This window comes from Choristoneura fumiferana, chromosome 6, assembly GCF_025370935.1.
Source record: "Choristoneura fumiferana chromosome 6, NRCan_CFum_1, whole genome shotgun sequence".
In the NCBI taxonomy this organism is placed as follows: domain Eukaryota; kingdom Metazoa; phylum Arthropoda; class Insecta; order Lepidoptera; family Tortricidae; genus Choristoneura; species Choristoneura fumiferana.
This window is the reverse complement of record NC_133477.1, coordinates 20691881-20719237: the sequence shown is the minus strand read 5'-3', so window position 1 is coordinate 20719237 and position 27357 is coordinate 20691881. Positions and strand designations below refer to the sequence as shown.

Here is a 27357-nt window from a genome sequence, read left to right as displayed (position 1 = left end):
CGTCACTTTACAGTATTAAATTTAAAGTTTAAATCATTATATTAAATACTAGTCGCTGCGCGTGATTTCGTCTATCACTTGTGGGAACTGCGTTTTTCCAGGTAAAAAGCATCCTATCCTAACCTGTGTGCCATATTTTATTCGGATCAGTCCAGGTGTTTTAGCTTGAAAGAATAACAAACATCAGTCAGATACACTCACTAGGTATCGCATTTATTATTCGATAGGAACTTTTATACATCGTGAACTGACGTAAGTACCACGCTTATTGTGATTTTCAAAATAGCTCCAGTTGGGCAAATACATGTATATTTTAATTGGAAGTCGTTCATTTGTAAAACAGAGCCTTATTAAGCCGAGATAAGGACTACTAATGTACAAACTGGCAGTTTCTACATTATACCTACTTACGTCAACAATATAACTTCAGGCTGCTTTCGTCGTGGAAGAATAAAGCTAGGCTAGGGGCCATCCATAAAGTACGTCACACCAATTTCCCCCTTGTCACACGTATTGCTATGAAATTTGCTATTATTTTGCTCATGTGTCACCGTTGCCGCTTGACAAGAAGCTTGATAAGTAGTCGCGGGCTGTTGCTAGTATGCGATATCATAAACCAAAGGTCGTCGACATGGCGTGGGCGCCGCCATATGATCGGATGTTCACCGAACCGCGACCAAAGCACTTTGAAGGACGTCTCTTCGGGCGACTCGAAAATTTTAATCGAAATGTAATTGATTATCTACGGAGTCCACAAAACACCGACTACACCATACCTTTAAAAAAGTTTTTGGTAAAACAGAAAAACCCGGGTTTTCCCTAGTTGAAAACCGGGTTCCAAACTGCACGTTTACTCAGTTTTTTCAGTTAACCGAGTAACCGGTTTGCATGCTCTATCTACGGACAATACACCAGCAACATTATGTAAAGTAAATGCCCTAGTGACTGACATGTAATGACCAATAAATGACCTATGTTTTCCCAGAGGTATTTCAGCAAATTTCATCCAAATCTGCTCACACGAACATACAACACTTTAAATTGTAAGTAAACTTTTAATTGTAAAGGTAAGTAGAACCTAATTAATAAAGATAGAATGAACTATTGAACATCCTAAATTTGTTCATATCCAATTAAACAATTGCGTACGTGCATTATCTATAATAAAAAGTTAGCACTTCCAGAAGAGGACTTAAGATAGTTTTTATCCCGGAAAATTGCATACTTAAATAATAAACTCTCCTCAATCCTGTCGTCAAAATATAGCGACTATCAGATTTATAACATACAATCGAGTTCTTATACTTCTAAGCAACAATTTTATCAAAAAAATGTGAACGACATTTATTCTGAGACATGACTAAATTCTTGACAGCGTAGAAAAGCGTGTTCAGATATTTTTGATTTCTTGATATAAGAAACTATTTTTGGTGATAATATCACCTATGGTTGGGTCGTTTATGGACTGTTAGATTCAAAGTAGGTGTGTGTTTCCAGTATCTGCATACAAAGCGTAGCTTCTCTCCATATTGCTGCTAGTTCAGCGATTTTACGAGCGAATATCCACGGTGAGCTCAAATTTTACTGCCATTTTCTAGCTGGTCTTTAATAAAATTCATGTTAAGATAAGATAACAGCTTTCGCTTTCTTGGTAAGGTAAGAATGTAATTCCAAGGGAATAAGAGTTTTTAATAAGAACGTCTGGAAAAAAGACTAAAATGAAAAGGATATCTACTTTTTACCCGACTGCCCAAAGGAGAGTCATGTTTCTCGAGCGTATGTATGCATATATATTTGTTTGGTACAGTCAAGTGCAAAGATATCGACTCGGCCAAAGTTACAAAAATATGTACACACGATACATACATATTTTTGTAACTTTGGCCGTGTCGATATCTTTGCACTTGACTGTAGCATAATAGGATGGACGGTTTTCCACATATGAGGTATCATTAGACTCGTCAAAACTGCCGGCACATATGGTAAGTATACCAAACTTCAAAATGACGTCCGCGAGAAAAATATGGAGGGGGATCACATTTTTTTTTTGTTACAATACGGGTGTCAAATGGAAACTAATATGGAGCTCATTTCATACACATATATGTTAAAATACATTTAAGCTACTATTTACACAGGATCATAAAATAATGAAGTGTGAAGAAGAAAGCGCCGCAAGAAACTTGGCAGAAAGTCTTCTTTTTTTTTAAACAAAAATAATATTACAAAGCTGTCAAAACAAAGTAAATTAGAAATATATAAAAAATACAACTTAACATGGGTTACATGTTCAAATTTTACTGGGATCCAAGTCCCTTGGTTAAGTCCAGTGGCGTTACAATTTCGAGGGGGGCAGTTTCCCCGCTTGCCCCCCCCCCTCCCCCACCCGGGTACGCCCATGCCTAGCCTAACCTAACTCTAAACATGTTAGGAAGGATTCAATTTGTAGCATTCGAACATGGCGGATGTAGACAATATCTAATTTTGCTATTTCTGTTTCTTTGGCTAGTTGAAGTATAATTTTGATAGTGTTTTATGCGGCGATTAACCTTAACAGTGAACAGTGTTCACAAAATTCTATATTGCTCTCGTGTCTGAACTTTTTTTAATGCGCAAGGGGTCTCCACGTGGTTTCTGGAATTTTACTATCAAGCTGCAAAAACTACAACCACCGTACAACGTGGCTCTCAAAGAGAGTTTACTTTGACACTGGCGAAATTGTCCTATTAATTAGGACAGAAAAGCCATATATTTTAAAAGAGAAGAAGAACATCTTAGGAGAGTAGATCAACCTATAAGTATATCTACGTTCAGTATAAAAAGCACTTATGCATTATAAAAGCCAAATGCCTTTCACCAAAATCCTATAATCCTAAAATCGGGTAAAGTTTATTCAACACCTTAACAATGCTTTTATTACTAGCAACAATTTGCGGCAAGGCATATAAATCACCCCGGCCGGTACCGCTGCGGTCATGAATCACGCGACTTTACACAATAGGCACATACCTATAGTTTTCATTGTCCATTGCGTAACAAACCACACGAAACTTATAAAACCGGCCAAGAGCGTGCCGGACACGCCCAAAATAGGGTGTGTTCAAATTTTTCCACCCACCGGTTTAGATTTTAGAGGGGTGGGGGGGGGGGGACGCTCGATTGTAATGAATTAAAAAACTAAATATAAAGAAACGATTTATCTGAATTTGTCAGATAAATAACGTTATCATAATTCTTGAAAATTTCTTATTATGTATTCTTACATGTAGTTTTCGAAATAATTTGAATAATTTAAATTATTTATTATTCAATATTTGTATTATCAACGTAGGATAATACCAATAACTGTAAGTGGAAGTAGGCAGGGGGTCGCCAAATATTTTTCAAACTAAGAGGGGTCGCGCCCTGAAAAATTTTGATAAACACTGATCTAATTCAATATTTCTTAGTAGACAATTAAAAACTGGGATAGTACAGTTTTTAGCATACTAAACATATCTAAATAGGTCTCCGGTAGGACTTCTCCGTTATATCACAAGCGCTATATTACTCCTACATTTGCTGTCAAAAAGTTAAACACAAGGCAAGAATGCAACCGAAACCATAGAAGCAAAACAAATACTTTAATGCCATGAGATATGACACGTCGCTTCCGTTGATGAAGTAACAGTACCTAGGCATGTACACTCGAACCACTGAATCGTCGCCCACCGAGGAACCTTTTCGTAGTAAGTCTTAGTGGCATCGCATTGCTTGACAAGGGAATTTATTATGACACTCACTGTGAGAACGTTCTACTGTACTCGTAGCCTTACAAGAGGCCATTTAATACTTTATCAAGTGAAAAAATGCGTCATTGCTACAGCAGCTGACAAATGGCCACTAATTGTTGTACTTCCGATTCTCAGAACATACTGGAACGTAGTACGTTATCAATGAGTTTACGTCAGCTATAAATGGCGAGCAGATAACGAGAAAGCATGGACTGGTCACGTCAGGAGGTCGTGTGAATTGATGACGCTATCTGGCCGTGTTCTAAAATCTAATCTAGAATTAAATCTAGGGCATTTCCTAAGAAACGGTGATCTTAGACTGCATATTGTATAGCATCAAGATAGCCATTTCATGGACTACTCGTTTTACATTTTGGTCTTTTCGAGTGTTGGTCATTTTACATGCTAGTCAATTTGCGATTGGTCATATTGCGTATTTATGATTATTATCATCATTTGTCTTTATGCGTTTTTAAAAGAAAGGACAACGGGTTAAACGCATTTATGAGTCTCGACACAACATGCTGTATCGGCATGATTAATTCAGTCAAATCAGTTTCAACAAATAAATTTATAACAAAAAATAGAACCGACTACAAAAAACAATGAAAATAATTTTCTACCAGTTTTCACGCTTTTTAGTGTAAAAGATCTAAGATAAAATAGTTTAATGTCAACTGCTCGTCACCTTTTACGAAAAATTCCTTTTTCGATGCAGAGACTTTCATTATTGAGGAGTCCTGGTGCTTCATCACCCGTTCCATTTCACCATATGAATTACGATGATCTTAAATTGCTTAGCAACTGCGTTAAAGTAATTGAAATTCAGCCCGTGAAGTACTTGTTATTGAGTAGTCGCTCCATTAGTCAAATTTGGTCTTCATCGTCAGTTCTACTTCACCAAATTATGATTTTCAAGAGCAATCCTACGATATTTGAAGAGTTCCCTCGATTTCCTTAGGATCCAACCATCAGATCCTGATTTGGTGCTTATGGGACCTAATTGAAAGCATTCAACGAAAAAAAATTTTTTATCGGTTCATAATTGACGGAGTTCTGATGTAACAAACATTACATAAAAAAAATACAACCGAATTGATAACCTCCTCCTTTTTTTGAAGTCGGTTAAAAAGGCAATTTTGCATCGCACTCAGTCTAGCACATGTGACCCGAATTCACGCGTCTCGGGAATTCTATTCTTGAAATGGGCGTAAAATCGCTGACAGTGAACTAGACAGTGTGGAAATAGCACGACCTCAATAGTTTAAGTCTTCGGAAATTCTACGAGTACTTATCGCAAATTGGCAACCGAATCCAAACTTGCTGGATTAGGCAGAGGAAGGGGTTACTTGGGATGATGGAGTAAACTTAAGGATAGCTAATCCACAAACCGAAATAATTACAGCTTAGCAGATTCACCTACTCTATTTTATTGCAATTATAAAAGCCCAAGAATAGGTCTAAATAATTTCAGACTTCTTACAAATGAAATATCCATGCATGACGCCATTAACCATTTAGCTGGCCATACCATACGTATGACGTTTTACTGTCGTATATCATTGCCACAATAGAAACTAAGTAATTACTTAATTAGCATACTCGGGATTTAACTACAGCCAAAATTGCCTCTTAATGTTTCGGCCTCGAGTGGTCCACTCGTGAACATGGGCTGTTTAAATTTGACCAAAACGTCGATATAGTTTTAGCAATATTATGTCATGCATGATAAGTCCTAGGAATACTATTAAGTAAAAGTGAAAATGGCGAAAGTTTAAAACATTAGAAGCTAAGCTAATGAGAGAATGCTACAGAAGGTACAAGTTAAACTTAGTTGTTACGGACTAGTTCGTACACTTCAGTGCCAATGACATGAACTCTGATTTGAAACTTCGCATTTCAAACTTTGTAAATACGTTTGCAGTTTTTGCAGTGAGCATTGAGTATTATCTAAAGCATAAAAGGTGCAGTTATATTTGTTTCTGAAAGTTAAGAAGCCGAAACCAAATTAGATACTTGGAAACAAAAGGGACAACGGAGTAAAAAGTTCTGCGCGTTCTGTTTTTCAGTGTGCTTTAAGCGTTGTCGACAAATGTACAATTGTACATACATTGAGCGATGTTCAAAATGTACCGTGCGTCTAAGGCGAGACTACACTTCTTATATATAACAAACAGTGTTTGGTTAAACTCACCTAATTACGTAATGAAATGTTTCGGAATAATTTGTCGACACCCTGTATAGACTAAATTTATTAACGATATATTAACTTTGACTTTGCTTTGACTGCAGTTTTCAGTATGATTTTGGTGTCTTCATTTTCAAACTCCTCCTGAAAACTGAGCAGTGTCTAAGTTCAAAAACAAACGAAATAGTACACCTGTATAGACTAAATTTATTAACTATATGTTAACTTTGACTTTGCTTTGACTGCAGTTTTCAGTAAGATTTTGGTGTCTTCATTTTCAAAGTCCTCCTGAAAACTGTGCAGTGTCTAAGTTAAAAAACAAAATAGTTTATATAAGATTAACAAATACATTAATGGTGAGTCTCTTAATAAAGAATAAAAAAAGCGTTCTTTCATAAAACTAAGCACCGTGACATGACAATATACAGCTGGCGGATCTATAATCCATTTTAGAGCTCGTACGGTGTAAGGTTCCTTTACCTAAACCAATTGACTTGACTTAACAAAACAACTACAAGACACGTGTAGTGAAAATATAATGCTAGTCATATATTAATAAGGTATAATCCTTCACGATAATAGACAATGCAATTCTAAATAACCATATACCTACAGCAACAAAAGCCTTTGTTCTATTTATCTATGAAATAGCACTTTATTTATTCAACAATTAGTTTTAATTGGTATTTAACGATAAGAAGCACAATCTGTGTTTAAACTTTCACAGTATAAAGCTATTTTCGATATTTTAAAGCACAATCTCCGATGTGAGACTTCAAGGTTAATATTATATTAGATTTGTTACTGCGTCTACCGTAAACATTTCATTTTTAAAATACTAGACATGACTTATCTCCACGCCGATACGTTTTAAACGAATGTCTCATCGTAGAGGATGCCAAAATATTATATATATTAATATATATAATAATGACTTCTTTATTTCACTTAAATATCTCACACACTAACTTTTCATAATCAAACCTTGCAAGTTTCTACATGATCAGATAATTTCAACGTACTTATTATACTTTTATCTATACTGAAGCAGCGGTTATTCAGAGCATTTAATTTTACTGATTATTAGCAAAATCATCAAATTATTCAGTTTCCTATTTCCGCCCTAATCCCTAGTGACCCTAGGTAATTCCGTCGTAAAGAAAGCTGAAAAAGCGAATACTAAATCAAATGCGATGCACAACGGTGACCTACTTCTTACACCTGGGATGGAAACAATATGAAAAGCCTAATCAAACGGCATGATGGAAATAGCTCGGTTGACCTAGATCCCAACGATTTGGACCTATTTTAACGTGGATCCGCTCCAGAGCCCCTGGACCTTGTCGATTTTTAATGAATTAATATCTCCCGACTTGTGGTTTATTAAACCCTGGACTGCTTAGGTTGAAGCATTTACTGATTAAAACTGTAATATTTGCTTTTGAAAATGTTAAATTCCGTGTGTATCGCTGTATACATATATAGCAGCTACTATTTTTTTTTGCGGGATGATTTCATCAAAAGATAGCAACCGTCATCATTAACATTATCATGATCATCGGACAGTCCCACCACAAGCCACCAAAATAAGGTGAAAGAAGGGGATTTTGTAGAGAATAGCTCAAAAAACGTCTTCAAACATTTAGAATGATCCAAGAATTTAGTTTAATTAGATTTTTTTTGGTTTTATAAATAACAAAGGAGCTGAACTTGTTTAGGTGTTGTTTATTTTTTGCGCAGAAGCATATTATGTCATTTCATTAGGACCATTAATAGCACTATCAGCTGGAAACCTACTAAGCGACCGACACAGAAAAGCTATTATGTTGTAATCAAATGACATTAAAGCACAATGTTAAATCGACTGAGAGAACTCGTATCAGGGAAAAAAATCCTTTTTTGCATTGCATTTTATTTCGAAATACAAACTGAAACATAAATGCGGAATGCTGAGGACCTAGATTCGATTCCCAGCGCTGGTCTCTTTTTCTGGTTTTTCTGTACATATGTTTCAGTTTGTATTTCTAATGTGGATTTTGCGGGATGATCGTAAAAGTAACAAGGAGTTGAAATAAAAAATACAAAAAGACTCCAAAAACCAATCTTAATTGCATTTTATTGTCACTTGGGATAAATTAATATTGAATATTATGTAGTCCTGTGCTGAACTGAACAGGCTGGCAAGACTGAGGGAAAGGAGGAGGGAAACAATGAATAGGCTCAAGAATATAGCTTTTCAGTATTTTTTTCTATAGACGTAGTTTAGTTAGTGTTTAAAAAAGAAAGTCCCAATTTTACTCTGTATTTAAAGAAATTTCACTTTACCCAATAACTTTGATATTATCGGAGGTTATTTTCCCGGTGTCCATGATATATCTCATACAGTCATGATATACGGTCCTCCAGGCTAATAATTACATCTAATTTTGTCCGATTTGCTGGCAGCATTGTTAGGGCCGCAGGGGCAATTGCTAGTTATTATAGTCAATTGATTGGTCATTCGATATGTGACGGTATAGAAATGTGATCACATCATAGACTACATTAATGCACCATGCAATATTTCGTGATTTGCCAGCAAAGCAACAGAGAGCGTTTATACCTGCTGAGCTGGCAACGTTGCATTTTTGTTAGTTTTTCTCGAATATTCCATAAAAATTTAATGAAAATTAAAAATGTGATGGAATAATCGAGAAAAAACTAAAAAAAAATGCAACGATGCCAGCTCAGCAGGTATAAACGCTCTTAAAAGTCTAAATTGAGCATGGGCGTTAAACATTGCGGACTATCAGTTACTTTTACTTCTGTTTGTAACAGGATACAGGATGTAGGGACTCACAAATGGCAAACGTACTCCTAAGGGACAGCGGTTTCATTTTCTAAACTTATTTCATTTCTGTTTAATCAAGAGTTCTTATTTTCTACCTTCTGTTGTTCCATAGCCCCCAAAGGATCATATTCGTAACTGCTCGCTACAACATAACAAGTTACAATTAAGTTTAGCGGAAAGTTCTAGATTAAAGGATTTTCTAGAAGCTTCGCTGTCTAGCCAGTGCAGTTTTGTTTTTCTCTAAACCAGACAAAGATCGTTGGCCATTCAGCTACAAGGTCAGTGACTCGTTTTTCTACAAAAGGTAATCAGATCAGATGGAGCTCATGGAGCTAACCGCACTGCGGCGGTCGCATCGATCGAGCTATCCCATATCATCCCGGAAACCCCGCTATTTACACCTGGAAAGTTGCTACTGGGAGTAATTATCCTATTATTTCGGTAGTATATTAATTTGCTCACAACTAACCTTTTACGATGTTTGTGGTGGATATATTCTCTAATTATATTCTTTGGTAGCAGAAGCGAAATAATCGGAATAACCCTGTGAAATTACGGAAATCCCATACATACGTTTTCGTAGTAACAAAAATAAACACGTGATTTTCGCAAGGATCCGACAACGGTAAATGTTTACTGTCAACTCCATTAGCATATCGGAAAACGTGACTTATGAGTATGTTCTATCAATTCTAACGACCGGGCTCCAACTCTGTCGAACTGGCAGGAACAAAGACCAATAAGTAATTGTTTACAAACAGTGCAGTACTTTGTGCAAGTTATCCTGGCCTTCTTTGTTTGTTTGTTACGCGTGAATTGACACAGCTTGCGAACTTACTGTCATCGAGTAGGTACGAGAGTGATATTACCAATATTACTTGGTTTTTTAGAATTCCGGATTTTCTATCTCGAGCGAGAAGAATCACTTCAGAACGCGTGGAGGTAGGTACGCTAAACAACAAAACTTTTGCAGAAAAATTAGTAAGTACCAACTTACCTCGACGTAAAAACGTTACGGTTGGATAAGTTTTTATATTTGTATGCTAGTAGGTAGGTATAGTCTATATGTAATACTGCTGTCTGCTTAGGGTACCTGTGACCGTATTTTTCTGTCCAAATAAAGGTTGTAGTTTTCCCTAGAATAGTAGATAAATCAAGTTTCTATCTTGACATGACACGATCAATAAGAATCATCAGAACAAAATCTATAGGTAAGTACATTACTTACCGTTGAGACAGAATTATCAAAGAAATCAGGCCTCAGAGCACAAGTTAAGAAAAAAAATCGTAGCTATGTCATGATTCACAACAAATAACTATGTTACTACTGTAACACTTACACTTGCCCAACTTTCTCTGTGCCTATTACCATTCTTAAGATACAGTCCAACGAAAGACGGAGAGACAACGGGGCGGGCCTTACTTAGTAGCCCTTTAGGTATGAAACCCTAAAACAAAATTCAGTATAGCTTTAGCGCTCAAAGAGAATTCCAGCCAGACTATGAACGTAAGCTTTACATTATTAGGGTCAAACTATGTCTTTTAGGGGGTAAAGACGGATTAAATCAGTCTATAATTGATGTCTTTATTGTTTTTAGTGTTTAAGACCAGTAAAACAATAACAATAAAGACATCAATATAAACGGTTTTAATCCGTTTGCCAGATGAGATTGTTTTTTCGCGAAATAATGAAAGAAATACAAATGAATTTCGTCTCACCTCACCGAAGTAATCAAGTGCTGTAGCCACACTTCGTTTATTTTAACGAGTTTTTTTTTATTCCGCTTTAAATAGCTAAATAGGTACAGTAAAACTTGGTTAAGTGGGACCTGGATAAGTGAGAAACCTCCATAGCTGGAACTCTTGGTGAGGTCCCGATAATTTAGCACTGAATTACCTCTGTTAGTGGGATAAAACAAACCTCTATATCTGGGATTAGTTCTTTGATCTTTCGATTTTACCTCTATAATTGAGACAGCTAGTGTATTTTACCTCTTTTACTGAGACTTCATTTTAAAGTTTGAGGTTATATCAAAAATACACGCTGTATACATAATACCTGGTGTTGCCCGCGACTTGTGAAGAATTCACTTATACTTAGCCCTATATAATTTTCCCGTACCACTACCATGAGTTAACAGTGACCGTACTCGATAGCGACGGCGTAAATTATTTGTATGGAGAATTGTACAGCGCCTCTACATATAATTTACGCCGTCGCTATCGAGTACGGTCACTGTAAACTCATGGTAGTGGTACCGGATAAAAAATATCCTTACCTATGTCTTTCCCGGATCTCCTGACCTCAAACCACGAGAAAATCGGTTGAGTACTTCAGGCGTAAAAAGTACAAGACGGAGAGGCAGAGGCAGTACTTTCACGTGTATAATATAAGTATATAAAGTATGTATAAATGGCGGTAGGCACAAATGCGACTGGAGAAACACCATGATTTAGAACAATTCCATAAATCGAAAATCTTAACTCTCTTTGAAACTATGATCGTTGAAACTTGTTATTCCATTTCTGAACGGAACCCGAAACGACGATAAATTCGACGACTGATTTATTTTATGACCAACGATAAAGTTCCACTTACATAGAGCAGAAAGGGAAAATATAGGGGATTAAAGCTGCGTGTCCACTGGGCGGGATTACACCGATTCTAAAAAACCTATTATTATACATTATTATAGTCTCGGAATAGCGACTGGCGCTAAATCGCAAACTATACGCGTATGAATGAGGGGCGTCGCTTGTCACCGCGTGATCGTTTCGTGGTACCAGGCATTTAGTTGTTGTCAAACGCGCGGTCGGGCGAGCGAGCGGACGCGCGGTCATATTGCCATTTCGTGATGGATGAGCGTCGAGCGTGTGGCTTGGGTTTTCGCGTGTTGTTTTCGGTTTTTCAAGTTGATACTTGTTAAAGTTATAGTTTTTATTGATACAAATAATTAGCGGGCCGCATTTTGATGAGTTAAGATCCCCCTGATTTTTATACTTTTTATCAACTTTCCACAATCAGACTATAAACATTGTGTGATTCAACTAAAATTCAGTCAAGTGTGGCACCTTTTAAAAAATTTATGTATGGTCAAGGACTAATTGTAATGTTGTCATCTATGGATTTTAAACGCCTGATAATAAATGATTTTTATTTATTTAATTCATGAGCCACCGTGGAACCATTTCACAGTAAACGTCATAGTGACATCGCATTAATTAACAAGGAAAATCGTAAAGACTTTTCCTTTGAAAAGATTCCATTGTGGCTTATGAATTTAAGTCCTTGACTGTACTGTATTTTAAATACGCATACACAATTTGAATATTCAATCCAGTTGATTTGAAAAAATAAACTTACATAATTTCTATTATTATCACACAATGCCTGTATAATATAAAACATAATAAAGGTAACTAAAACTATATACAAACTAAAATTATAAATAAAAAAGTTGCCCAAAATCACTGCCAGGTGGTAAGGTGCCCAGAAGGCTGGCAGCATTACCACGCTGTATGGCAATGCTTAATCTTTGTGCTAAGAAATTGATAATTAGAATAATTACAATAGTTGGATTTATGATTTAATTTTCTTATTGGTCATAGTTTTAAAACAGTAACTCATAATAATTATCTAATCTCTTAGGATTATTTATATGTGTAATAATTAAGTGGAATTAAAAGATTAAGTGAGATTATTAGATTACTTAATAAGTTTTAATTTAATCAATTAGAAAATTAGTAGGAATGTTAGTTAACTATGATAAGCTATTATTATTTTGATATTGAAGTAGAAATATTTAACAAAGAGTAATTGTTTGTAGTTGCCATCACACCATTGAAGAGGAGAGGAGACAGGGACATATTAATATATAAAAAGGAAAAACTATCTATGCTGGTAATACTAGTGATAATACTAGTACACATTGTTAGCAATAGAACTTATATCTTTTGAAAAAGGATTTTATGTCATTTTCTCTGTATCATTCAAATTTACAAAAATCAAATTCAACTTTATCTATGAGACATTAAGTTTTAAATTTCCATGTCATATTTTATTGTATGGTGGGCCGCAGGAGGTTAAAGCAGATCTTTTAAGACGTTTTTATGAGCTGTTTCTTTTTGTAGAGTTCAGCAACTCAGGCAAGCAGGTACATTTAAGTTATGCCACGGAAAAAAAATCAGACCGCTTATTTCGCTTATTCAGAGATGAATGCAAACCTCAGTATGCAAGTCCGACTTGCAATTGAGTTTTTTTTTCCTAATAAGTACAATAAAATCAGTGTTATCTTATTACATTTAAGAGACTAAAATTTGTCTTGGTAGTCTATGGTATGGGACACTAAAGAAAGGTTTATGTCCATCTTCTAATTACATTATTTTTTAAATGCTTTATGTACTCTCTTCGCTACTCTTTCTAGACCATGCGTTGCCTAGTTTTAGAATAGGATAGACCTATCTCTTCCCATGGGTGTTGTAAAAGGCAATTAAGAATACCATGTTGCATTTTTGTTAGTTTTTCTTGATTATTCCATAAAAATTGAATGAAAATTAAAAATGTGGTGTGATTGGACTGTTCTTAATATATATGTTCATGTGTCAACAATAATTATGCGTGAGACTTTTATTTTCTTTAAAAATTGTTAATACACATTTGTTTGTTTTTAAAGAACTTGATGTGAGAGTGGTCAGCACAGCAGCACTGTCTACTACCAACTATGGCAAAGAGAAACCAACAATATTTCCTCCATTGACATTTATGTATAGGCCAGTGATGGGCAAAGTACGGCCCGCGGGCCAACTCCGGGCGGCTGAAGTACCTTCGAAATTAATAGTACCCATATGGCCCGCTACAAATAATACTTTTTTGATCACCCTGTACTTAATATAAAATAGAATAAGTAATAGATGCATGGGTAAAGGAGTCAGTTAGACTAGCAGGGTAGTAGAGGGTAGTGAGGTGATTAAAAATTAAAAAAAATATATATTTTTGTATAACTGGCCCTCCTCTAAAATATACATGACACTTTTTGGCCCCTATCAAGAAAGTTTGCCCACCACTGGTATAGACTGCATGTTTCCTACATCAAAACGGTGCACAAAATTTGTTCACAGCGCAGTTTCACTATAGTCGGTTGATGTCCGTGACAGGGGTTGTGTCAAAGTAAAATTGATGATTGATGCGCCGCGCGTTTTGTTCCAAACAGCAAGTCTACCGTAAGGTACATAGATGTTAATGATTTTCCCATAAAATTGTACTGAAGTTTCACTACTGATCCTTAACCTACAATCACATCTACACTGTTAGTGTAGTATCTTAGAAGAGGGACCCTAAGCCATGGTGTACAGATTATTATTTAAAAATTAAATATGTTCCAAGAACATTTTATTTTATAACGTAAGAAAAGCAAAGAAGGTCAAATAGTCTTATTATTATAATTACTTAGCTACTCAACGAAAAGTAGGCTAGCCAATAAAAACACGTGTTAATTTAAGGTAACCACAAAAAACGTTCCTTTTTCATAAAGTTCTATGCAAATTTATTGAAATTATGGCTTTCGTTTAGATGACTGACAAAGAGAAAATTAAAGATAACAAAATAAATTGTACTTACCAAAATACTTTAGAAAACCGGACTGTGCTAGAAAACAGCTCCGACCATCGCTTTTCCCGCGTATATTCACGAAAAGGTCACGAAAACAGAAGAAAGCGCTAATTACTTGCAAAAACTAACAAAAGACGATTTAAAACGTTAGGCACTTTGGTTCGTTTTTTTTTAGGGAAGAGCTCGTAAATACTCGCTAGATAAACAGCAAAATAGTTGTTTGCTGTTAGTTTGTGTGAAAATACGATCTGATCTGATTATTTAATATAGCAAAAGAAAACGCAAATAAAAGCCTGTAGACTTCTGCAATGCTAAATCTGCTAAACTGAATTTTGCTCGATTGTTCGTATAGATAGATTATGATCAGTCGGGCGAGTTGGTTCGGAACACTTCGGAATGGAATCGGAATCGGATCGGGTATGAAACTGACAGCAAGCAAGCCAGCAAGCAAGAGACAGAAGTTTCTAAAGGCGCGGCCACATGCAGTCGCTCATCGCTCTATTCTATTGCAGCGATAAATCGTGTCACGTGACCCTATTTTGAATTTCCCGCGACTCAACAAAGCAACGTCAAGTCGTCGTCGTCGTCGTCAAGTGTGAGAGGGACAGCATGACACGAACTTCGAGTTTCGTAGTAGCCCTGCAGCGTCAAGATGGCTGCTTGCAGAAATAATTTTGGTCTTGGAAGCAATTATTATTTATCAAGAAAATACAAAATATCCATAGGACTAAAACTTCTATATTAAATTAAAATAACTAAAGCTAAATAACTAAAGCTATATAACTAAAGCTATATAGGCTGGGATGATGAACTAAAGCTAAAGCTGATTTCTTAATCTCATTTAGTAGCAGTTGCGGCAGTAGTAAAAATAAAATAAATTGGAGTGAATGAAAAAAAAAACCGTGTGTTTTCTGAAATTGAAGAGGTTTGTTTTGCACGCGATAAAACTCAACATTTTCAGCTTTATCGCTATAATGTAACGTGACCTGCAGGGCTACTACGAAACTCGAAACTCGAAGTTCGTATCGTGCCGTCTCTCTCGCTCTGGTGTTAAATAGTATAAGTATCAGAGGGATCGCACGACACGAACTTCGAGTTTCGTGTTTCGTAGTAGCCCAGCAGAATTGACGCTGGAAACGAACGAGTGTCGAGCGACTGCATGTGGCCGCGCCTTAATAAAAGAGCGAAAGCCAGGACGCTCGCTGATTGGCTGACCACTGACTGCGAAAGAAGTGTTCATTGTTCTAAACAGTTAGAATAGTTACAAAACGATTTGAGCATTTTTGTGAAACGCTGGAGCAGTGTAGTTAAATTAAAAAAAGTAAAACAACAAAAGTGCTCGTTCGTTATGCTCGTTTGATTGAGTCTATGACTGAGGTCTATGATTAATCTATGATCTAAAGTGACATTTATCAGGTGTATATTTGCCAGGGAATCGGGAACAATGGGAACAATCGAAAATTCTTTTGAATGATGAGTTATAAAAAAGAATTTAGATTTCAAATACAACGAGAATTAATAGGAAACAATCGTCCCAAAAAAATCCTTCATTGGTACTGTCGTAGTGTCGTCTATGGTATTTAGCTCCCTGTCTGTGGTATTGGATTTGGAGTTAAACCATGTTAGCCAGCAACTATATTCAGCAATGGTCATAAAATATGATTGCCGAAAATTGCGGCCGGAATTTATTAACTTAAACTACTTAAGTACTTTTTTTATTCAGTGAAATTCATACAAAAATACACTTAATCATTGCATAGAAAAATTTACTTGGGTTTTAAATTTCACAGCTCCGCTGGGCTACTACGAAACTCGAAAATCGAAGTTCGTATCGTACAGTCACCAGCACCAATATCTGACACAACAAGCGTGCATAAATATCTGATACGACTCTATTTCTAGGACCGGAAAGACGTGTCAGATATTTTTGCATGCTACGCTGAGGCAGATATGAATGCTGGTGACTGTACCGTCCCGCTGACGCTTATATTATTTGAGAGTGAGAGGAACGGTACGACTACGATACGAACTTCGATTTTCGAGTTTCGTATCGTAGTCCGCTGACACTGACACTGACATTTGTATTTATATTTCGAAAATATCAACGGTCGCTGAAGAAACGTCGGTTCGGTTCTCTTCTCTACTCTACGTAAATCTTGCTAAGAAACTTTGTTTTCCTTGTAACACGCTTCCACTTATTAGAATGAAAGCGACAGAAATGCGCGTGGAAAGCAAAATATTATATTCAGTCGATGAAAGGCTGAAGACATTCACAAATTGGCCGTTTGATGACAAGAATAAGTGTAACGTGCGTAACATGGCTGAAGCCGGATTTTATTCAGTGTCTACAGGCGACGAAGACGCTGACGCTGCCAAATGCTTCCTGTGTGGCAAGGAGTTGGATGGCTGGGAGGCGAGTGACGACCCCTGGGCAGAGCACAAAAGCCACGCGCCCAAGTGCGCGTTTGTACAACTGGGAAAAAAGGAGGACGATCTTTTGGTAAGCGTCAACATAAGGATTTATTTTATGCTATTATCTTTCGGTTTGCACAGTAATAGTATTTTGAATCATTGTTATTTCAGTTCTCGGAATTCCTATCTGTGGTTAAACAGTATATGACCAATGAGCTGAAGCAATCTGCAGATACCTTCAAGGACCTAATAGACCAGAAAGCCAAGGCTGTCAGACGAAGCTGTTTGAAACTCTGAGAGATATATGCCATGGGCACACTGGACCTAACATCAATCTTTATGTTTTATTTATAACATCTCAATTTTTAATCAGCGTCACATTTCAATCATAAAATGACTTGCAGAAGGATTAATTTCGAGTTGAATGTTGGTCATGTATAGATGACCGTGGTGTGTGAGGCATTCCATTGGCTTTACCGACTGGATGACTCTGGCAGTGAAGAGGGTAGTAAGGAGATATGCAAATTGAAAGGACATGCTTTTACTAAGCATTCTTTCTTTCTTTATTTCATTGGAAGACGAAGAAGGCTACTTATTTCATGAGCATAGCCCAATAATATTGGGGAGGGTTATCAATAGGCCATAAAAGAAAATACATACTATATTAATGTAGCTACATTATTTTCAACATTTCAGGGAAACCTGCAGCCTCTTTTCTCCTCTGCTGGCCATGCCTGTGTTTTTTTTTAATCAAGATTAATTGTGTAACATTGTGATGAATATGGACTAGAAATATCATATAATATAATGAAATACTATGGTAGATAATTTTAGTTACTGTTACTGTGGTGTGTAATTTTATAAAATAAATACTTATAATAAGTGACTGTGTTTTAATAAAGATCTGCCCCAAACAAATGTATCAATTTATAATTTTAATAAGTATAATAGAATAAACTTATGACTAATATAGACTAAATTGTCTCTGTTTCCACCAGAGATGTGCGAGAAATGTATTTCTCATGAACCAATAGAAACCCTTCATCATTTCATCAGTGTCCACACAGCTGTTGCTTGTTTCAGTATGAAATGGCATACTTTGCATAAAAAGATCAATCAATCATTTATTTTCATTGTTACAGTTAGTTAAGCTATCTTAAGTTAGTTCTTTTTTATGTATGTAAACTCATAATAAATTAAATTTTGAGAGTTGAGGAATACATATTTAAATTTTATTTGATAAAAATGTTTATAATTATTTGTATGAGCGCACTTGTGTTGCATTTTACTGATTCTTCATGTTTTTGACTCATTGTATCTATTTACTGTCATATTGGATACACATAAAAATACATTAAAATTAGACTAATTTAAAAATATGAATAAAAGTAAAACAAACTAATAACTAAACTATAAAAATGTTTTATAATAGGTGTCAAAAATGTATAGTGTACTTTTTGCCATTTTAAGAAGACACTAATATTATGCACCACAGCACAGTAAAAAAAAATACCTGTTTGTGCGACAGAGATAAAGTATATTTAGAATGAAAAAGAAACAAATGTGCTTATGCCCCACTTGTTACATCTTTGTATCTATGGTATCCATCATCAGTATCCTAGCAACCATCAAACAAAATAATACTACTGTCATAAGTAACAAACATTATTTTTGTGGCAGTAACTTTTAGTACTTAGATTTTTGTTTTACAGTATAAAATAAAAGACTGAATTGATTTAGTGACTGAGATGGATGTTAAGAATTTGGAAGCTTATGCTATCATCGGATTTGATGGTAAGTTAGTGGTTTAATTTTTTTGTTGTGATAATTTTCTTGTTTTTTAAAAAGTGTATATCTTAGCTATAAGTCTAAATAAGTCGCTCTGTGATCTGAGGAAGAGAGATCTTTGACTAGTCTCAGTTATTAAATCAACCTACCTATTGCTAGTTCTGTGAAAACTTTTGTCAATTTTCAAGGATGGCTAGGTAACAGTCATACCCGTACCCAGGCGGTGGGAGGAGGGGGGGGGGGCAGGGGAGGGCGGACGCCCGTCCTGAAAATAGTACGTTTTCCCTACATACTACATAGACATACTTTAGGTGTCTTCATGTTCAGTTCATGTAGTGTGTGTATGATAGAACAAGCGCGGGCATAAAAAAATTGACTGCCACTGAAAATCGAAGTTCGTATCGTACCGTCCCGCTGTTGCTAGTTTTATTTTATACGACAGTGAGAGGGACGGTACGATAAGAATTTCGAATGTCGCAGTAGCCCTGCAGATTCGTAGTAGAGCGGCTACTCCTAGCGCGGCGCCATCTAGTGAGCAAATATAGAAACTCCAAATCCTACATCGCGCCATCGAAGTTTTTCAACTCGGACGAATATATACAACTGACGCTCTTCCTTCAGACTTCGGTCCCCAGGGTGGGCCTGGAAAGAGATATATTGTAGCCTCTCTCTCGCAATAGCATGCCATCGGGCTGTTTGTATTCTGTTCAATAGAAAAGAATCAGAACAATTGGTAGGTCAGAGACCGCGCGGCGTTATGCACTGCGTACGAAATTCTGTTCTGGTCTGGGGCTACTACGAAACTCGAAACTAATTGATGTTCGTGTCGTGCGGTCCCTCTGAATTTTATACTATTTAGAGCGAGAGGGACGGTACGATACGAACTTCGAGTTTAGTTAGTAGAAGCCCTGCTGGTCATTGCTACGCCCTGTTCCGGGGCACATCTGGGTACCGCTCTAGTTACAGCGCTGTATACTTACCTCATAACACACCAGAAATTTCAAACTGGTAAAATGCAGAGGAGGCGTAGGCGACGTGGGCCAAAGGGTCTCGCGCCTCGGAAGTTTCTCATTTTTTGCTTATTTAAAAATCCGTCATCTAATGTGTGGTGTGCCATCATGTTAGGGACTCTAAACATTTACCTTGATCACGCCAAATTTAGGTCCCGCGCTGCCGCTGGAAAAATGGATTCTGTTCTGGACCTAATTGAGCTCTACAAGGCTCAGGTTCGTCCTCACTTCGAGTATTGCTCTCACCTTTGGGCTGGAGCCCCTCAGTATCAGCTGCTTCCACTTGATCGACTGCAGCGTAGGGCAGCTCGTATTATCGGCGATCCAATACTTTCTGGGAAACTTGGTCCTTTGGCCCTACGCAGAGACTTGTGCTCTGCGTTTTTATAGGATCTACAATGGGGTGTTGCGACGAACTCTTCAATCTCATCCCAGCTGCTAAGTTCCATCACCGTAGCACTCGGCATAAGGGTGGTTTTCACCTGCACCCTCTCGATGATTAGTGCTCTTCCACTGTGCGGTTTAAATGTTCGTTTCTACCTCACACGTGCAAAATATGGAATGGTCTCGCTGCTGGGGTTTTTCCATCTAGCTATGATTTGGGTACCTTCAAAAGGCGAGTGTATCGCCCTAATAATGCTGTGTAGGTGTCCATGGGCGGCGGTTAACACTTACCATCGTGATGCGCCTTCTCGTTTGCCAGCTGTTAGATAAAAACTAAAAATAATAATAATTCTGTTCTTTTCCGCTCAGGTTCTGCAATCCGCGGCCTCAAGGTCCACCCAAACGGGGAGCACATAGTCTACCCGATGGGTAACAAGGTCTGCATCCAGCACTGGAAGACGAAACAGATGGCGTTCCTTAGTGGCCACACAAACAGCGTGTCTAGTGTCGCCGTGTCCCCGCTGGGGACTTACATCGGCTCAGGACAGATCAATCATATCGGGTTCAAAGCTTCGGCGATAGTGTGGGATTTTAAGAAGAAGATTATGCTTGGGACGCATGAGCTGCATAAGGTAAGTGTTGACAAGTTAAAGTGTGATGCCGTCTCTGTTTGTTTTCTCCGAATAAACAAAGATGGCATCACAATATGTACCATTTATAAAAATTATCAATCAATGGAGAAATAACCGCTGGTGGACACCACGTATAGGTATGGTGGGCAGGGAGGAAGGAAGTATTCAGGTAAACGGTTCTCTGTCTTTTCGGCGTAATATTATTAATCTCCAACACATCCTCGTACATATCTGTTAGACTGTTAGAAACGCAGCCATAACCGGCCGCAATGAAGTCAGGGAGTTAAAATCATGAACATACCTACTACGAAGTGCAAAATTCGAGCTTCGTATCTTGCCGCCCCGCTTACGCTAAATTTATTTGATACGAGAGTGAGAGGGACGGTACGATACGATTTTCGTAGTAGCCCCCCTGAAGTCTCAGGAGTCGGCACCCGGATCTAAGGGGGGCAAACGCGGGGCACTTGCCCCGGGTGGCAGTTTCATGGGGGCACCAAATCCTTGGGACAAGAAATGAAGAAGAAAAGAAGAAAAATGCTACTCACTGGCAGTTTTAACAGGTTTTCTCAAACACTGAAGGACGCCATCAAGGTTTTGCCCCGGCTCGAAAAAATCGTAGATCCGGGGCTGGGAGTCGGGACAGATTCTGAGACATGGCAACTCTCCAGGTCCGAGTGGAAGCCCTGACCTTCTCAGCTGATGAGCGCTACATGATATCGCTGGGCGGGCGGGACGACGGCTGCGTGGTGCTCTGGGACTGCGTGAAGGGCGCCGCCACCGGCACCGCCGCCGCCGCCCGCCTCACCACTGGGGACGCCGTCACGCTCTGCGCGCTCACGCTGAGGGTCAACTCGTTCGTTACCGGCGGAGACTGTGAGTGTACAACAACACAGGTAACCAGGGGCGTACCCAGCTTCTGGCCTAGGGTAGGGGCAAGTCAGATTATTTAGGTCAGATCGCCCGCGCTTGTTTTGTCATACACACTACACAAAGACACCTACATGAAACACAAGGTATATGTAGTGTGTAGGGCAAACACCCGCAAGGGATCCTGCTTCATAGGTAAACGGGGCATATATTGTAGAACATACAATTTTTAGGGGGGGGGGGCCGCAAAATTTCCTTAGTCTCCAATAATAATATGCTTTTATACTGAAGCTTATTTTCACGGTAGGGTTATTTTGTTCAATCAGAATCGACTAATAGTTAGGATAACAATTTAATGCAAGTCCACAAGAAGCGTTTGCATTTTTTTTTTTTTTACTTTTTAAAATGCTCCAGAACCTATATGTACCTATGTGTTGTATTAAATGTTCATTGTGTTCCAGCCAATCTGCGCGTGTGGAACGTCCGCGCGGAGAGCAAAGCCCTGGACGTGGTGGACGTGTCGCTCGGCAAGCTGCGCCGGAGTGTGCGCTGCATCGCCGTCAGCAAAGACGACGCCTGGGGCATCGCCGGCACCACGTGAGTACTTCAAGTAGGCGGCGGGGGCTTATGGTGCTACATGGGTGACACTCTTTCCCGGCCCGGATAACACCGACATGGAAATACTGACCCTGTTTTTCGTGTACACGCCCATAGAAGCTCCTGTCAGTTTCTATGGGCGTGTACACAAAAAACGGGGCCGGTATTTCCATGTCGGTGTTATCCGGGCCGGGAAAGAGTGTCACCCGAGCTACACTACCTGGTCACTAAATAAATGGTCTTAGATAGAGTCAGTGACGGCACAGGACACAAATTTTGATAAAGATAAATTTTGCGAGGCTCCATGCCGGCACACTACACATTAGATGACGAGTTTTAAATGAGCAAAAAAACAAGAACATTCCAGGTGTCCACGCTAGCGCCGTCTCTTGCTTTTTAGAACAAGGGTGTGGTTTTTGAAGAAACAACTAAATTGAAGTCACTTTTTGCCATCTGTCCTTTTTCTGTAACAATCCTATCCTCAACTGAACCTTTATGGTGTAGAGACTAAACTAAAACGCATCGTGTTCTAATCGACTCGCACTTGGCGTTGGCTGGTTATTCAAGAAAGGCTTTGCTTCCATCTCAAATTTGAATAATCTTGTCATTTTAACAAAAAAAAAGCTTCTTCTTCTTCAAAGAACAGTTAAATTCCTTACGGATTTACGGATGGTCCTTTTTCTTCAAATTTAAGGCAATACGCTCTCCCAAACTAATAAAGATTTTTCCAAATCAGTTTTAAATTAAGGCCGTTAAAAATTAACCACAATTAATTTATTCCAGCACGGGCGACATGATAAAGTTCTCCATCAACTACCCGTCTGACCCAGTGGCGTCGGTGGCGCACTGCAAGCCGACACTCATCGGCTGCCTCGCCAAGTGCGGCCCCTGGAAGAAGGGCAAGCGGCCAGAGTCGCAGTGCTACAGCCAAGGTCGGTGCTAACTGGGACTAGAGGCAGCGGGGTTAGGTAACGCACGTAAACCGGCGCTCATCGGCTGCCAAGTGCGGCCCCTGGAAGAAGGGCAAGCGGCCAGAGTCAAAGTGCTACAGACAAGGTCGGTGCTGAATCGGTTCCAGAGCAGGATGAAAAGAAGCGAGGGAGCAAAAGACGAATGAGAGAGGTGGGCGAGTGGTGAAAGTTCAGGCGATCTGATGGTAATCCTGAGTTGTTAACTGGAGCTACTGGTAGACGGTAGACATTGGTCAAGAAAGCGCGGATTGCTCTTGCACTACTTGACACAGGCCTCCTTTGAGTATCAGAATATTTGGACATGTTCCCACGCGAGCCCGTGCTTATTGGGGACTTCATTTATCTTATCATTAAACTGCTTTGCTGGTGTACGACTGTTTTCCTTCACCAAAAAGCTCATGGAAAATTTCTACCACGACTTTTTTAGGTTAACTGAAATGCAAGCATGTTTTTTTTTTATTCGCAGGCATAGAGTCTATCCTGATAATGTCGGACGGCTGCCTGCTGATCGGTGCGGGGGATGGCACCGTGGACGTCCTGGACGAGATCAACTGGAAGGGCGAGTTCCCCAAGGGTCGGCTGCTGGACCCTAACATGCCGTTCTTTAAAGCGGTGAGTTGATTTCGTCTTTAACAAAAGACTTCGACTCATAACTTAGCGTAAAAAATCTAGTAGGAATTCGCACAAATTACATCGTGTATTTTAATTACAGTTGCAAAAAAATTCGCGCCAAATTATATCTAAGAAGTGGTTGTAATTTAACGCGCTATACCTAGAAGACGAAGACGCGGATTTTTTTCAAAATTAGACATTAATGACATTGTAATAAGAACCACGGCACGCTAGTCATCGTGAATGACTATACCTATATAAGGTTACCTACATTAAAAAAAGTTTATACAGTCGTTAAGTTTTCTTAGATGTTCTTATTTCAACTCTTACTTTTTTTACGCAAGAAACTTCAACATAATATTAGAAAACACTAGCTTTTGCCCGCGGCTTCGCCCGCGTGGAATTCGGCTATCGCGCGCCGTTCCCTCGGCAACTGTGCATTTTTCCGGGATAAAAAGTAGCCTATGTCATTATCTGGCACATAAACTATCTTTATGTCAAAAATCACGTCGATCCGTCGCTCCGTTACGACGTGAAAGACGGACAAACATACAAATGCACTTTCGCATTTATAACATTACTATGGATAAATAAAGAAATTTGAATGAAATCGGTACAAATATAGTGAATAATGTTTTGCCGTCGTATTTTGTCGGATAAGTTCGTATTGATGCTACTTTATCAACTAGCTTATATTATATGGTTATAGTTGAAAACAACCAAGCTACTCGGCTGCATTACGTCCCTCGAGCTGATGGAGGCGCCGGGGCTCCGCGGAGACAAGCGTCTCCTGCTCGCAGGGACAAGGAACAGCGAGATATACGCCATCGACATGGTCACGTTCCTGCCGCTGTTATGCGTCACGTGCCATCGCTGCGCCATCAACGACATCGCGTTCCCGAGGTGAGACTTTTTAATTTTGATCTCTTTAGGGAAAGGCAAAGGAATTAACCCTGTACAGCCGTAAGATTAACGTAATTATATTTTTACCTGACTGCCCGAAGGAGGGCTATGTTTTCCGAGCGTATCTATTAAAAGAGAGAGAGAGAGATTTATTGACACATATTTGATATACAGAAAAACACATTAGGAAGAAATAATAATTTAAATAAAACATCGAATAGGTAGTATAAATTGGGCCCCATTCAGAATAAGCGTATTTCTTGATCCTCTCTGCAGTCTGCTGGATGGATTTTAACATGCGAGGTGTCATAGATTCGTCATAACTGTCGGAGTGACATAGGGTATATTATATTTGATGGTTGGCAATCTAGCACCCGTCCGCTTTAAGTGAAGCTTTGCTCCACGCACGACAAAACATGGAACCATCTTCCTGGGACAGCATTCCCGGAGCGGGACCTCTGATACCCCTCGGGTGGGTCTTGTGGTAAACAAGGATGTTAAAGCCTGTTCGAGACGGTTGTAAAACCACACATCAACACGCTAGTGTGATTTTTGATACAGGTACAAAATACGCGATAATTGCGATTTTCATAGTAAAATAGGAGACAGGGGGGGAGCCTAAAAATGTTCAAAATTGGTGTTACGTACTTCGATGGATGGCAACAAGCAATGTCATGTCAGCCGTGTTGGGACGCTGGTTTACAATCGTCATTCATCTGTGCACCCATCTAATTACCGTTTCACTTATTTTCCTGCAAAAGTGACACGGTAATTAGGCAAAGATCTGGAAAAAATATGGCGGCCACTCTCATTAATCTTTGCACTCAAGGACTCAAGGACTCAAGGCACTAACGCGAATGAAAACGGAACGGTAATTAAATTAGACTGGTACACAGATAAATGAGAATGTCTGATATATTTCGTCACTAGGTACTTTAAAAAAAACTCGTATCTCAAAGTAGATAATTTTTCTGAGTGGACCTTATGAACATTAAGTCAAGGTTCAAATTTGTTGACATATTGATTTTAGATACGAGATTTTTTCAAAGTAGTGACTATTTGTCACTGCACGAACAAAAACGGAACGGTAATTAGACTGGTACACAGATGTCCGCATAATGGCCGCACTGTTGTCGTGCGCCTTTCGCGATGGCGGGCGCGACGTGCGGGCGCGGGCGTGAGTGTGCTCCTGCGGTACCGTGCCCAAGTTCCAGCTCCGCAGTGTGTTCAGTCCCGTCGGCAAGTCATCGGTTTCCAATGTCTGCCATTCATTGCCCCGTAGACGCATGTGCTTAATTTTTAGAATGCAAAAAATTCACGAAGTTTTCTTGCAAAAACCGGCGTAGCAACCGCAAAAACTATTTGCGAGATTTGGAACCTCACGCTACACTAAACGGCGAATTCAAAATAATAATTAGAACTGGTACACAGATGAATGATAATATCCGCATATGTTGTCATGCGCCTTAGAGGCATGTCGGGCGTGTTCGCGACGGCGGGCGCGGGCGACGTGCGCGTGTGGTGCGTGGCCACGTGCCAGGAGCTGCTGCGGGTGACCGTGCCCAACTTCACGTGCTCCGCCGTGCTGTTCAGCGGCGACGGCAAGTCCATCGTCTCCGGTCAGTCTGCCATCATCACCCTGTATCTACTCATGCCAATATCTATCGACATCTGTGTATAGACTGCATGTTTCTTAAGCCGAGTTTAGACTTTCAAGAAAAATCGTGCAAGTTGCATTACATTGCGAGGCCGTAAAGCCAACGAGTTTGTAGTGGTTGATCGAGCGCCGCAATGCAATGCAACTTGCACGATTTTTCTTGCAAGTCTAAACTCGGCTTTACGTCAAAACGGCGCAAAAAATTTGTACACAGCGCAGATTTGTGAACCTTTCACTATAGTTTGTTGACCCGTGACAGGGGTTGTGTCAAAATAATATTGATGATTGATGCGCCGCGCGTTTTGTTCCAAACAGCCAGTCTAGTGCTATAAGGTACCTTTTTTTTTATTCTACTGGATGGCCAACGAGCAAGTAGGTCTCCTGATGGTAAGAGATCACCACCGCCCATAAACATCTGCAACACCTTGCCAACCTAGAGGCCTAACATGGGATACCTCAAGTGCCAGTAATTTCACCGGCTATCTTACTCTCCACGCCAAAACACAATAGTGCAAGCACTGCTGCTTCACGGCAGGATTAGCGAGCAAGATAGTGGTAGTAATCTAGACGGACCTTGCACAAGGTCCTACCACCTGCACCTAGATGTCAAGCCAATATTGTAGCTGGAGTGTGGACGGGCCACATCGCTCGAAGGACAACCGTTGGGGGAGAAAAGTTCTCGAGTGGCGACCACCGACCGGAAGACGACGTTGGCAGGCCTCCCACTTTGAATCCGGTATTAAATAAAATCAACAAAAATACGACCAATTAAGTATACATCATCATCATCATCATGTCAGCCGAAAGACGTCCACTGCTGGACATAGGCCTCCCCCAAGGCTCTCCACTCAGGCCGGTCTTGTGCTTTCCGCATCCACCGCGATCTTAACCAAGTCGTCGCTCCACCTTGTTGGAGGCCTACCGACAGCTCGTCTCCCGGTCCGCGGACGCCATTCGAGAACCTTCTGACCCCATCGGCATGAGTCCTGCGAGCAATGTGCCCGCCCACTGCCCTTTAGTTTCGCAATTCTTCTGGCTATGTCGGTGTTCGTGTTAAGTATACATTTAAGATAAATTTATTTATTGATATTAGAAATGCGAAGTTTATAAGTATGTTTGTTAGTT

At 39.2% G+C, this 27357-nt stretch overlaps 3 protein-coding genes across 3 annotated transcripts in view; 2 read left to right on the top strand and 1 right to left on the bottom strand.

The window, feature by feature from the left end:
* The window catches only part of LOC141429290 (monocarboxylate transporter 9-like), a 35431-nt gene extending 20608 nt beyond the window's left edge, over positions 1 to 14823 (bottom strand). The window contains exon 1 of the mRNA XM_074089580.1: positions 14409 to 14823. The gene's annotated coding sequence lies outside the window, so the exon portion shown is untranslated. The remainder of the gene's footprint in view (positions 1 to 14408) is intronic.
* A 1658-nt stretch (positions 14824 to 16481) lies between these two features.
* On the top strand, positions 16482 to 17694 carry Det (baculoviral IAP repeat containing deterin). The gene is made up of 2 exons (XM_074088763.1): positions 16482 to 16899; positions 16983 to 17694. The coding sequence occupies exons 1-2, from the start codon at positions 16603 to 16605 to the stop codon at positions 17106 to 17108; spliced, it is 423 nt and encodes a 140-aa protein (XP_073944864.1). The 5' UTR covers positions 16482 to 16602; the 3' UTR covers positions 17109 to 17694.
* A 750-nt stretch (positions 17695 to 18444) lies between these two features.
* Positions 18445 to 27357, top strand: part of LOC141429289 (cilia- and flagella-associated protein 52-like) — a 65934-nt gene continuing 57021 nt past the window's right edge. The window contains exons 1-8 of the mRNA XM_074089578.1: positions 18445 to 18605; positions 20363 to 20625; positions 21294 to 21498; positions 21954 to 22089; positions 22873 to 23021; positions 23527 to 23672; positions 24382 to 24575; positions 26046 to 26194. Of these exons, the coding sequence (XP_073945679.1) occupies positions 18560 to 18605; positions 20363 to 20625; positions 21294 to 21498; positions 21954 to 22089; positions 22873 to 23021; positions 23527 to 23672; positions 24382 to 24575; positions 26046 to 26194 (1288 nt within the window). The 5' untranslated portion in view covers positions 18445 to 18559. The remainder of the gene's footprint in view (positions 18606 to 20362; positions 20626 to 21293; positions 21499 to 21953; positions 22090 to 22872; positions 23022 to 23526; positions 23673 to 24381; positions 24576 to 26045; positions 26195 to 27357) is intronic.